Below are 14,057 nucleotides of genomic sequence, written 5' to 3'. Positions count from 1 at the left end.
CTACCTCAACTTGGTGCAATGTTAATCAAGCCTGATGTTATTAATAATCAATTAATTTGTTATAATGTGCATTGTTTACTATTTTAAAAGTATAATAAAACCCAATTCTAAATAACAAGGATTTTTACTAATAATACTAAAGGATATTTTAAAAGCATCAGCCATTTGTATTTGTTATATATTTGTCATATTTGTAGCACTGTGTCACTACGAGTATCACTTCTGTATCCAGTATTATCCCACATTTTATATTTATACACGCTGCCTTTGACTGTGAAAGCTGATTTATTTAAACCTAGTCCATATCCCAGTCTTATTTGTTGTTTTACTTGAGTTAAGAACTAAATGCTGACCTACATATGACACGATCATATGGATGATCTGTTAATCTCTCTACTCACGAACAGAGTGCTGTTTGGTCGAATGCTGTGCAGAATTACAGACTTTAGTAGCTCAGCAGACAGACTGAAGCTGCCCTAATCTGAGAGAAAATAGGACTCATGGACAATTATATCTGTGCGTGGATTAATGTCAGAACCAGACATATTATCAAGTGAATCAAGATGCATTACGTTTGACTGACGATGTGAAGCGAAGCCTTCTGACTTGTATTATATAGTAAGAGGCGCTGTCAAAGAAAAATGATCTGTACTTAGATGTCATGAATAGGTTTTGTGTGTGTTTGTGTGTCTACGCATTCATATGCACTCATGTGAATCCTGGTGGTTTATGGGCGAATAGAGATGAGTTTGATCCCGCTGTGTTTTGTGCGACTCCTGCTGCAGCTGATATGCTGTGAACCCCGAGGTCACCATTCAAAATTGCAGAAGATAATAAGTTTGACCAATTGCACTCCAACAGGCGGACCGTCGCTGATAGCGTCGTACTCACAGCTCTGTTGTGAAGCCCATGACACATGACAAGTGGCGCATCTTAAGGAGTCTCAAGTTTTTTGTTTTGTTTAGCTTGATCTCCGTGTGAGCTCTAGATACCCTGAGCACAATCAAGGACTGCTGTTACTTTCATCATCTCCACAAGTCTAATACAGAATGTTAATGAGCGCAGCACAGGTAGTTATTTCTATATTTTATTTTATGATTTACACTCTTGAGTAAGGCTTTTAAAAAATGCTGTTTTGAGTGATTATTCTCCCAGGCCCCAGGACATGTAGGAGGTTGTGTATTAAATGTTGCAGATTTCTATTCTCCACAGACTAGAGGCTGCTGTTTCTGACAGATGTTTTGTGCCCTCTGCAGATTCAGGGACTAGGCCCTGTGGCGTTTTGTTCGTCTGTGATCAACATCAAGGACCCTGTCCCTTTACTCAATGCACTGATCAGCCAGTATCGTGTAGCTGCTAAGGCATGAAGGCTCAAGGCGTTCTTATTGTGAAATCTGTTCATGTTTAAGGGAACGGATTTGTTTTGTCAGCTATAAAATCTACAGATTATTAAATGAATAGTTAGTTTGCCAAACTCTTTCCTGGCTGTAAAACACACCGTAAAATCACACCTTCTTCTGATTAAAGAAACAATATATGGTGTGTTTATTAGTGAGCTTTAAAGGTGCTGGTTGACAGATTTTATGTCCTTTGGACTCAGCAAGGCAAACTGTCTCCCCGAGGACCTGGGCCTGGCTCCAGCTGCATATTTACCATACAGATATGAGAGTAGAATCGATCTATACTATTTCCCTAATTGTCAGATCGTTCTTTTCAACTAAATATATTATGATATACATCATCCTCAAACTTAATTGTCCACAGAAATGTCTACATTAATAACGCACCCATCTGTACTTTGCAAAGGTTACAATATGTGAGTTAAAGTGTATGAGGGCTCAGTGCTTAGAGCTTGTAGTAGACACTGAAACTAATGAATACTTCTGCCAAAATAGATAGTGGAGCATTTGAGGGACAAGGGTCATTGTGTCTGACTGAAGTGAAATCTGTGTTATCCAGAAGTCATAAATGTTACACTTACTGTGTAAAGTCACTTCAGTATGATTACTTTGCCGACATGAATCAAAGGCCTGTCTGTCTCCTTTTCAGAGATGAGCCATTCCAGCCTGGTTAATTACTTTAATCACGGACTAATTGACCTCATGTAAAGCAAAGCCATGCACACTGAATGATGGGGGTGTTAAGTGACAGCGAAGGTAAATGCAACTCTTGACAGTATCAGAAATCTAAATAGCCCCGTCCAAGTTTTCAGTGCCCTTCCAGTGGCACATCCTTGGCAGAGTGCCTAATCTGCACATAATAAACGTGTGAATCAATTACAGCTATCTGCACTTGGCATCCTTGCGCTGACCTCGGTTGTAATATAAACCCGCAGGCAATTAATTAATGGAAGCTGTTCCCAATAGATACTGCATACTTGCTCAGATATATGGTCCAGACTGCAGGGATTAGGATAGCTATACAGTTTCTGTTTTTCGGACTCAGCTTCTGCATGAAATATGGATACCACAATAATGTGCCAAGTTATGTGTTCATTTAAGTGGGTTTACTTCACTACACACACAAAACCGTGTGTAAGATCTAGTCCTTTTTACACAGTACGTAAAGTTTAGTGATTTAAAAGCAATTAGGCAGATCCACATGAAGTCAACTAAAGCCCTTTTAACACTCTGCCCAAATAGCAGGGGTTCAGGAGCAATTGGACACTTGCCTACAAAATGTTTCTTCGGCAGCTGTGTGTTGTTTCAAAGCTACTGTTAGCAAATAAGAGATTAGTTTGAGGTTGGGTTTTCTGTCAGTTTTAGGAATAAGGATGTGATGACGCAAGTGAAGAGGATTATTTTATCAGACAACTAGTTCACCATAAGAAAAATCTAAAAAATCTGGTGCACATGAGGAAATGGCACAGGGCTGGGAGGGCAGGTCTTTTGAATGATGATAAAATCATTTGCATAGTGAATAATAAAAAAAAAAACCTTTATGACTGCTCAGCATGTTAGGAATGCTTTCCAGGATGCAGGTGGATGTTTCCTTGTCAATGATTAATAGAAGGCATCATACAGTACAAAAACAAACCAAACCAAGTTCTATGGAGACATGAATAGAAATCAACCTCTGTCAATAATATCAGAGAAGTTTGGAGAATCGCTCAAGAGTCATGCAAACCTCCTCAAGGGCCGCATGTAGTGAAGACCTCCGAGACCATCAATGAAGAAAATACAAATCATTTGCTTGTGTCTGTGGGGCGAAGACTTCAAGCAGTCACTGACTGCAGAGGATTTTCTGCAGAATATTAAACAAGATGAATTAGTTTGACTTTCCGATGTCTTTTGAACTACCAGACTTTGGGCACTTTGATTTATAACTGTATCTCCCACACAGCTCTTTCTTTCCATACTGAAGCAAATTGAAGCTGAGACTTTATTGTAGAATCCATTACGCACACACTCCAATAAAAAATGTACATAAAACCAAACAACATGTAGATCTTGATGTTTGCTGGATCCACCGAACTGACTCCATAGAACTTGAGTTCTAAAGATGTATGACTTACAGCAGACGGCAGTGAATTACTACTAAGTGGTGAATACTCTGGTCAGGTAGGTTTAAGAGGCAGGGGCTTGCATTATTTAAGTCTGCCCGTATGTATTTGAGAGAGGCGCTGTAATACACTGAATGGGAAATGGACCTGACTCTTCCATGCAGGTACTTTTCAGGATGCAGTGAGTGCAGTGCTTGAAGTCTCATGGTGTCGAGGCTTGAGGAGTAAATTGTCTGCTCTGGGTACTTTGTGATGTCCTAGTATGCAAGACTGAAGTTGATCAGTGCTTTTACCGCTATATGTAGCTAAAGCATGTCAGATCTGACTATGTACCGCCCACGCTCTCTATATAACCTCTGTTCTATTACTGCTGAAGTTCTTCCTGAGCCCACAGTACAAATGAACACTAACGATGCTAAATAAAGCAAAAAGCCACTAATCTCTGCAGCCTACCTTTGCCATCCACCCACCCGACCTCCTCTAGATTTGGGACTCAGCGGGGAGTCACCGACTGAATGAATGTTTATTTGTGAAGCGTCTCATTTCAAGTCTGCTCTTTCGTTCTTTCCATTTTGTCTCTGTCAGATTTAAGGAACAGATTTGAAGTTATTCTGCTATAAATCCTTAACAGCGAACAACCATATTTGGGTTGTCTTTTGTCTGGAGTTGTAAACAGCTTGCTCGGAGATCACAGGATGGTTCTTAAGGAACAATAATTTAATAGGAGTTCTGTCAAAGGTTTCACTGGTTTAAGGAATTGTTTTACAACAGTTTGCTTTTTATTAGCTTGGCATCAGGGTTGTATAACGAAACAAAGAGTAATGCAAGAAGTATGGCTCTAAAAGTCCTTCTAGCATTCACACGTTGATAACGCCAACTTGCTGAAGTTTAGCGGTATGTTTGCCATGTTTATCATCTAAGTTTTGCATGTTAGCATGATTAAACTAGCTAATTTTACTGGAGAAACTAAATGCAAACTTAAGGTGTTTAAACAGTATGTTTACCTTGATGAATAGTTAAGTTTAGTGTGTCAGCATGCTAATAATTGCTAAGCAGCGTTAAGTACAATGTACCGCAGAGGCAGATTGTTTTACTGGAGAAACTGAATGAAAAGTTCTGGATCATACTAATGAAGGGACCATGCTGATGTTTAAGCAGTATGTTTACCTCGTTAAATAGCTACTTTTAGCATGTAAGCATGCTAGTAATTGCTAATTAGTGTTAAGTGCAATGTACCGCAGAGGCAGATTGCTTTTATTTGAAACATTAAATGACAAGTTTTGGATCATATAATGAAGGGATCATGCTGTTGTTTAGCCAGTATGTTTACCTTGTTGATTTTCTAGGTTTAGCATGCTAACACCTGCTTATTAGCGCTAAATACAATGTAGCCTACCACTCGGGCTGATTGTTTTACTGGAGAAACTGAATGAAAAGTTTAGGATCATACTAAAGGAGATACTGTATGTCTGAATCAAATTTCCTAACTATCCATTCAGATCAGACAGATCAGGGGATCACCAGAGTCACTGAGTTTGATCTTCCGGATACCATGAATGTCTGAACACAGACAAATGGGAATATGAGGAAGGACTCTAAAGATATTAAGGCTTACGGCACACTCATCGTTGATACATGACATGTATGAGGTATAGCAGCCCATCCACGCCGTATTTTTCCCACCTGTCAAGACTGCAGTGTTGCCAGAGTGATGAGCTTAATCAAGAGCTGAAGCACACCGCTGTCTTCTCCCATGGCAATCTCCGCTGATCTTCATACTGTAATTAGTGCAGGCCAGAGCTCAGCAGACATATGCTCTTCTCATAATACAGAGCAGAAACAACCAGCTGTCAGTACGGACGCACGCACATCTACACACATCACCATGTCATGTTACCCAGCTGCAACAAGAAAGACAGTCCAATACACACACTAATACAATGATGAATGTGTGCTCATAACAAATTAGACAATATTACATATACGATGCAAAAGCATGCCGAAGCGTCTGGGTGTTCATTTTCTAAACCTCACTGTAATGTAATGTGACTCTGGAGTGAAATTAATTGGCTATTCATCGCTTCATCATCCACTCGGTTTCATGAATACTTGATGAATTAGAACACGTCTAATATTATCTTTGACCGGCTTTACTTGGTTGTTTTGAATTTAACTCTGGAGGAAAAAGTTGAGTGGATTTACTTTGTCCATGCATTATCTTTAGCTCTGGTATGTAAAATGTTTAATGTAGTTTTCTGATATTCTGGTAATAACGTGATCCATGTTATTTTATAGAGAAGGAATTCCACGTCCACTGGTGGACTTTCATCAGAGTGAGAAAAGACAGGAAAGATATAACTTGTGTCACTGAGGAAAAAAAATATAGAGTTAATTCACTACAGTGGTCGTTATGTCATTTAGCTCACAAGTTGTGACACAGACACAGCGTTAGCTCATCTCCTCTCAAGTTACTTGCTTTCATGATGTTTCTCCTTTTGAAAAGAAGCCTCTGAACAGGATATTGTCCTAGAAGACAGGTTTTTGATATTTTTACTGGTTCATTCTTAGTTTGGTTTGACATCAAGAAGACCATATAAAAGAAAAGCTTATTAGGAGTCCTTGATGAAGCATTTTAAAGCCCTTGCTGGTTGTTTGAAATAGCTCTGCTCATATCAGACAGCTACATAAAAGTTTTTTTTTATGTTGCTCTTTTCATGTCCGCAGTGAATATTTGTCACATTATTTATAAATGTTTTTAAAGAAATTTTGATCTAGGTGTCCTTATGTTCACTTATTTGATTATTAACTGCATAGAAATTAGAGTGGAAAATGCGCCATTGAACGGCAATGTTAGCTGAATTCCCCGCAAAATATCTATAATACTTACAACAGGGTAAAACATTACAATGTCTTCAGGAGTAAACTCCTTGTTTTGCACTTTACAGGATATGATGTGATGCACTTGTAATGTGGTTTATTAATAAAATCTCATGGAGATCATACAGGAACAGGAAGCTCTGACCACATTGTTTTCTTCGAATAGCTGCAGGAATAACTGCACTCATGTCTCGAACAGTGTCTTTCGAACATGTTTGTTCCATGGAAGCTAAAAGCTGTTTTACCAGACTGAGCAGCCCTCCTCTCCTACCTCAACGACTCGGTCGCGCGGCTCCTCTGTATGTAAACGTTTATGTTACATAATTGTTAAAAAGAACAGTGCAAGAAAGTTTGACCTTTTAGAAAATAAAAAAGACAGGAAAGAACGTATTGCTTGTTAAATCCTCCTATATTCTTATTTTCTGAGGGTATTTTACCATCTGGTATTTAAGAGTAAAATGTCTTCTGTTAGAAATCCAATGCTGCGTGCCCTTTTTGTCCAACTATCAGTTACCTGAGGGTTTAGAGGACAGGAACAGGCACCATCACCGGTCCTGCTTTTGCCTTGGACAGAAATAGCTGAGTGAAACTTCTGTTGTAACTAAAATTGCACAGATCTGAACTGTCAGGGACACCGAGGTGGAAAAGTGACAGGCATACCCATCAGAAATCTTCAGGGCAGAATAGATGGCAGAGAATTTTGACACTGCTTTCAAATGTGCCAAGTTATTTTTGCAGATCTGCTTAAGGTTAACATCGAGTTGGTGATCTTCGTGATGTTTTACAGAAAATATTTTTGTTTCAGGGTAAAAAAAAAAAAAAAAAAAACTTTTGGTAGATCGCCAGCTGATCTGTTCCAAGTTTTGAAACATCTGTACCTATAGTTCCTGAACGAAATGTGTTCAAACAAGTAACCAGCAAAAGGTCTTTGTAGAAATATTCATCCAGTTTTTCTGGATAATCCACAGACCTCACCTGACAGTTTTGTAGACACACGTACCTTCTTCCCTCTATTTTATATCACCGTGTCTTTCTTTACTTTACGTTACATTCTTACTTTTTGCTACTTTTGTTACTTTTGTTATTTTTAATTACAGTCATTACTCTCGTTACTTTTCGTTACTTTAATTACTTTGATTACTTTGAGTTACTCTTTGTTACTTTTACCACATTTAAAATGTTAGAGCTGCTACAGTGACAATATTATTAAGCTACAGTGCTGAAGTTTCAGACTTTTTAATAAAATCAAAGGAGTAATCCTCAAAAATACTTTATTTCAAGAACAAGCCTTGCTGTAAAGTTGGACCCGAGTAAAAACATTTGTGAATGAATGCATTTAATGTAATTTCATTTCAAAAGAAGTGAAATAATTGGTTAAAAAGGCTCTGGAGGCTCTCTTCCACTTATCGTTCACTTCGTAATGTTGGTCAAAGAGTCAGTTTACTTTTTAATGACATTCACTTCTATCAGGTAATTTTGTCTGTTATTTGGCCATTTTTTTCCAATGAAATAGTTAAATGATAAGTTAGTCACGGAACAATAGTTTTTTAATTTAATTTTGGACTGAGAACTGGACAAAACACAACAATTAAGATGTCACCTTATTCTTGTGGAATGGACATTTTATAAAACTTTCTGAGGATCACTTGATCAACAATAATCCACAGATGAACTGATTATTTAGGTAATCATAAATTACAACCATGGATTCAGTAATTGTTGGTATTCTAAGCAGTGCAAACAACTGTTCAGTTTACGCGAATATCTCTAAACTTGGGTTTATAAAAACCAAGAGGAAAGTAACAATATATAATCTCATCTTTATTTGTTGTGTTAATGAGTCTTTTTTTTTTTTTTTTTTTCCCAAAAAAAATCTAATTGTACTCTGATCAAGATGAGGAAAACGTGCTGAGTGAGGCTTCCGAGGCTTTGTCAGTTCACTTGGTTTAAAACTGTCAGGTGGTAAAGCAATTGTTCAGCAACGGGATCCAGTCAAGACTGAGTCCAATTTTCATGCCCTGAAAACACTGCTTTTAAAATAGAATGGCTTTTTGCAATCACTTTTAAATTTACCTTCTCATCCAAAGCTCAGTATTCACCAAAGTGCAAATTAAGCATCTTTGATCGCTCATGTATATAAATGGGGCCACTTTAATCCTGCATATGGTTCGCAGGAGACTAGTTCAGGTCTTTAACCACCAATCAGCACATTCCCAGCCCACACTTCACCTCTCCGGTGCTTCTGCTTTCTCTCCTGCCTAATCATGAGCCTACAGCCACTATATGCTCCTCAGCAGTGTGTGTTTGCATGCCCGTGCAGGTTTATGGAAGGGAAAGGGACACGGGGTGACCTCTCTTGACTGGCTCTGATGGACACACTAATGGGAGGCTTGGATGAGAAGTTCATTGAATGCGCCGCTGCTGAGTCGGAAGAAGAGTGGGTTTCTCCTCTTATGTGGGAGGACTCTAATAGCTTGGTCAGGCTCACTGCACAGCCACTCATAGCCCAGAGCATGACTCTTGTCAGTTTAAATTGCTTTTAAGGTTTCATGAAACAGTGAATGTGGAGGTAAATTATCTATAGGTATAGACAGCTACTGTCAGCACCTTGTCATTATGCGGTGAAGCAGCTTTTCTATGTGTCCCCTCACGTGTTTCTTCCACAATTTGAGTCACTAAACCAGAAAGATGAAAAACTAGATTTGTGTTTGTGTCCATGCTTGTGGTTTCCTGTATATTATTCAGTAAAGAGGATGATGCTGAAAATTGGATTTGGGAAAATTTCCTTATTGATTTCTTCCTAAGTTCTGCACATTTCTCACTAAATTCACTGCAAATACCCCTCTAGGCACAATCCACACACACTTTGTTATTGACTTATAGGACAAATCAAGCCAGATGTGTATTGATGCGTAATAATGTGCTGCTAAAACAGTCAGAGATGCTCAGTGAAAAGGGAAAGGTTCGGTTTGATTCATTCGAGAATTACTGTAATTAAAAAGACTCCGCTGTGCTTCCTAAACCAATACCCAGTGACAGGCGCAGATCAGCCTACACACCGCAGCAAGTGCAGCTGATAATTTAAACTGCTTGTTAAAGATTAAGCCGAACGCGACAGAGCACCTCGAAACTGTACAGCCCTGTCCAGCTTCATCAAAAGCAGCAGCTGGGCTCCTCGCGACACAAATAGGGGAGCCTGTAGGTAAACAGATGAATAAGCGGATTTAAGCAGCAAGAAAGCCATGAAAGATTGCTCTCTCTGGGAAACAAACTCTTATTGTCACATGCAGCAGAGAGCTGCCTGGTGTGTTTCCATAGTCCTGCGTTGACAGAGACCGATGGACTGTCCCTTCCTCTCTTATCGGAGCTGCTGCAGCCCCACAGCGTCTGGCTGCAGGCCTGCGGAGACCTTCTCTCTCCTTCTCACACACACACTTTCAGACTTCTTTGCATTCACAATTTCTCTCGAATTTTGCATAGCTTTATGAAGGGTCTTACAGAGAACTGCATAAAATTAAAGCACCATTCCACTTTTTTATTTATCAAACTTTTCAGCCATGCTAATAGCCTGGCGGATGGCAGTGTTTGACAGTCGGTCACTGAACCGGACTGAAATATCTCAAGATCCAGTAGAAGGATCATGAGATACTTTTTTTAAATGTATTTTTTTACATTCATAGTCCCCAGAGGTTTAACACTTTTCCACTGAGATTGAGTACTGAAAACAAAAGTCTGCATTGTCAGGCAAAAGAACTGTTATATCTTTGAAAGCTTAAATTCTAAAACAGAAACCACTATTATTTTAGCAGCAAAGAATTTGACATTATGAAAAAACAAAAAAAAAAAAAAAACGTTAGTGTGTGTGTTTTTATCTTCTGGCACTTTTATCTATCAAACATTTAGTTCTTCTTCAAAATGAGCATTACAGCGTCTGGTGACACCAGCTTGTTAGTCACGCTTTTTAGTCATCTTCTTAGCCACACACATCATAAACACTTGCTCATTTTCCCAGTTTCCAAGTTTAGAACGTAATGTTCATCAGTGAGTTTGTATTTTTCTCCAAAATGAACTCAGTGTTTTGTCTAAGATGCCAGTACGTAGCTCACCTGATTGAGGAGGAGATGCCTCAGTGCCTCAGTTCCAGCCTAGGCCCTTTGGTGCTTTACTTTTTTGCTTGTCGACATTGATGACCATCAAATAAAGGCCTAACAAAGTACGCCTAAAGGCAAATCACCGATCACAACTTCATAGATTTCAGCTTGTTATCAAGTTGTCACAACTTTCTTGTTTTGTCTAAACCTCCAAAGATATTTCATTCTTCATCATGAAGAGAAACACGTGCACATCAAACTAGCCTTTGATAAGTTTTCTACTGCCTGATTAATTATCTTCTCTTTCTGTGAATAATCCATTTTTCTTCCTTTTTACTGTTCTCATTCAAAGCTTTGTGATATTTATCATTTTTTTTAGAATTGCAAATTCATCATTGGGCTTGCAGATTTGATTTTTTAGTTGAATATTTTGGCTGACTTTGTTTTTCATTTCTCTCTGCTCTTATGGAAAGTGTGCACTCTTCTACCCTATTGTGCGCCATATAAATCACTGTGACACGGCTGCTGGTAGAGTTTTTCTCTTCGTTTCTGTCCTTTGGCTCTCTGCAAACACGTCCACCAGCTACTGCAGATGAGTTCACGGTGTCCTCTCCTTAGTTTCCTGCTCCTGTTTGCTCGTCTGTTTTCCCTGAGGGTTGGGAGGCATTGCGCAGCAGATGGAAAACACGGCACCGAGGAGCACAGCTCAAGCTTTCAAGCTTGTGTTGCTTATATTTTGTTAAGTCTTATCGGCCTGCTGTCTCTCACTTATCCACCAACATCACCAGTCCCCGTCATGAATCTGTCACTCAGTATTTAACCGCGTTTCTAAAACACCTGTGGCCACAGCTTAAGGGGAGCTGTGAATCTAGTGGGCGCTTGATGTATTTTAATCTTGTGCTGAATATTCAAGTGCTTCCTCAAAAATTCTCGCTTTTAATATTACTTCCCTCATTTGTTTATTTATTTTTCTGTCTTGTCTTTTCTCTCCAAGGGTTTCCCTTTTGCTTCTTCTTATGTTTCCTCTTCTAATCTGTCTCTCTTCCGATTTCCGACTCTCCCACAGCCTCGCACACTTGTCTTCCACATTCCTCCTCGGCGTACGCTAAATTCCCAAACTCTCTTTCTCCCTCAGTGTTGTTGCGTGAGGAGGTGGTCCAGCTTCAAGAGGAGGTCCACCTGTTGAGGCAAATGAAGGACATGTTGAGTAAGGACCTGGAGGAGACCCAGGGAGGCTGCTCCGCCAATCTGCTCTCTGCCACCGAGCTCCGTGTGCAGCTGGGTGACAAGGAGCAGGAGCTGGACCGTGCCAAGGAGGCCTTACAAGGTCAGAAGCCAACACAGACTTATTGTCGTCTCGCTTAATCCGCCAGAGCCCCTTGTGTCCAAGAGCCCAAACGTACAGCTGTCCGAAAAGCTTTCAGTCAGGAGTTTTACGCTTTCAAATCATATCAAGCCAGAATTTCGTTAGTACTAAATAAAGCCCAATTTATCTCACAAAGAAAAGTGACCAACTAGTTTTTATCTTCATGTCACGTCAGTGTTTTATGTGCAAAATGGGCTTTTTCCCCCCAGGCTTTTTCAAAGTAAGTATCTAGTGGCTTAAATGTTTCATACTGAACTTTAAATGTTCCACATCCAGCAGCTCACTCATTTTTTCTGCTTTTGTGAGCATCAGTTATGTGGTATAGTCTTGATGTGTTGTGTTCTCACTGAACCAACATGTGTTTATTTATGGTATGGTTTATTTATTGAATCTGTTACACTATTTTCATTTATTTCTTCCTTTATTTACTTATTCGGTTCTAAATAACATTGACCATCTTGTGACTTTTCATTCAATGTTCTGCTGCGAAACTTTTGGACCTGGCATTCATGTGGATGTTACTTAGACATGTACCACCCACCTAGACCAGACCAGCACCCCCACCCCATAGTAATGACCCTCCTTGATGGCAGCAGCCATCCCCAGCAGGATGCAGCCTGACACAGACACACACACACAAAAACGATTTAGGAACAACTCAAAAAACATGAAAAACAGCACAAGGTGTTGACCTGGCCACCAAATTCACTAGATCCCAAACTGATCAAGTATCCGTGAGATGATCCACAGAGGCCCCTCCCCTCAACCCATAGGACCCAAAGGCCCCCCACTAACAACATTCTGTTGCCAGACACCACAGGACACCCTCAGAAGGTCCATGTCCATTCTCTGATCAGTCACAATTGTTTTGGAGGCACAAGGGAGACCTACACAATATTATAGGAAGGTGGTCATAATGTAGTGCCTGATCGGTGTAACTCTGTGTCTTAATACTGAGAAGTAAAATAACAGAGATTTATGTGGTACATAAGTTCAATTAAATGCATCATTATCTGTGTCTCATTTAGTTATTATTTAGTCTTAGAAACGGCTGTCACCTCTGATGAGAAGCCAAGAAAACTCTAGGTTCAGCTCATTTTAATTAACATCCATCAATCACCACCTCAACGCTACACTCAGAAATCTTAATGTGTTTTTCTTTCTTCCAGTCGTTACATAACACTTGCATGTTCCAAGTCTTTAAGAGTAAAAATTAAAGTCAGTCATGCTTGATAAAAAATTAATTAATTAATTAATATAGGGAAAGAAAGTCAAAGTGCAGCTGTGGTTTAGTTCAATGTGTCTGTCTTACATGTCTCTCTCCACTGCTCAGAGAGCCACAGGTGGTTAACTGGAAGCTCGTAAACTGTGGCGTAACTGCTGAAAAACAGGTTTGAATGCTGGGTTTATGACGAGTGCTGACAGGAGGAATGCTTCACAGGTTACACATGTGTGCGCCGTGCCGTTAAAGAAAGTACAGGTTCCAATCCCGCCTCTCTGTTGAGCACAAGCTCCCGGGAGTGCATTGTTATTATTGTTGCCCTGCAAAGAGCCCCAACGGTTGCTTCACTGCTGATGTGTTGTCTCTGTAAGAGAGTAACAGAGTTGAAAGGAATCAGATCAAACTGCTCTTCTTGAGGATGAGCCAACGCATGGGTCTCCGCATGCCAGCCGAAACTGCTTCTTTATGAATGGTGCCGCTTATCTTTGGTGATTACATCATTTTTCTCTGGGCCATTTCTTTTTGTGAAGAGAGAAAAAAACAAAAAACAGATCAGCTGCACTTCATTAAGAGAAGACACAGTGTCACCTAGCGGCTGACTCCTGCAATTACAAAGCTTTCTTTTCAACTTACAGGAATACTGCCTATATATATATATATTGTTTTTTGTGGTAATAATTCTGACTTTTTCAGTGCTCCTCGACATGAACGCATGTGTGATGCCCAGTGTGTGAACGTGTATTTGCCTTGCAGCTATGAAAGCCGACCGTAAACGACTAAAAGTGGAGAAGGGAGACTTGGTGGGTCAGATGCAGCAGCTATACACAACACTGGAGAGCAGAGAGGACCAGCTGCGAGAATTCATACGCAACTACGACCAGCACAGAAAGGTAAAACAAACAGAAAGAGATTCATCAGTGTGGGTTTATAGGTACGACATCACTGGGTGCACATGTGGTCTCATAAGAGATATCAGCACAGAAGTGGTCATTTTGAAGG

At 39.8% G+C, this 14,057-nt stretch overlaps 1 protein-coding gene across 2 annotated transcripts in view; it reads left to right on the top strand.

Moving 5' to 3' along the window:
* The window catches only part of LOC311486959 (kazrin-like), a 55,612-nt gene that overhangs the window by 36,391 nt on the left and 5,164 nt on the right, over positions 1-14,057 (top strand). For both annotated transcript variants that reach the window (XM_084543003.1, XM_084543004.1), the window contains exons 3-4: positions 11,606-11,797; positions 13,812-13,948. In XM_084543003.1, coding sequence (XP_084399129.1) covers positions 11,606-11,797; positions 13,812-13,948 — 329 coding nt within the window. The remainder of the gene's footprint in view (positions 1-11,605; positions 11,798-13,811; positions 13,949-14,057) is intronic.

This window comes from Chelon labrosus (genome assembly GCF_963514085.1).
Source record: "Chelon labrosus genome assembly, chromosome: 4".
Taxonomy (NCBI): Eukaryota; Metazoa; Chordata; class Actinopteri; order Mugiliformes; family Mugilidae; genus Chelon; species Chelon labrosus.
This window is presented reverse-complemented; position numbering and strand designations above follow the sequence as displayed.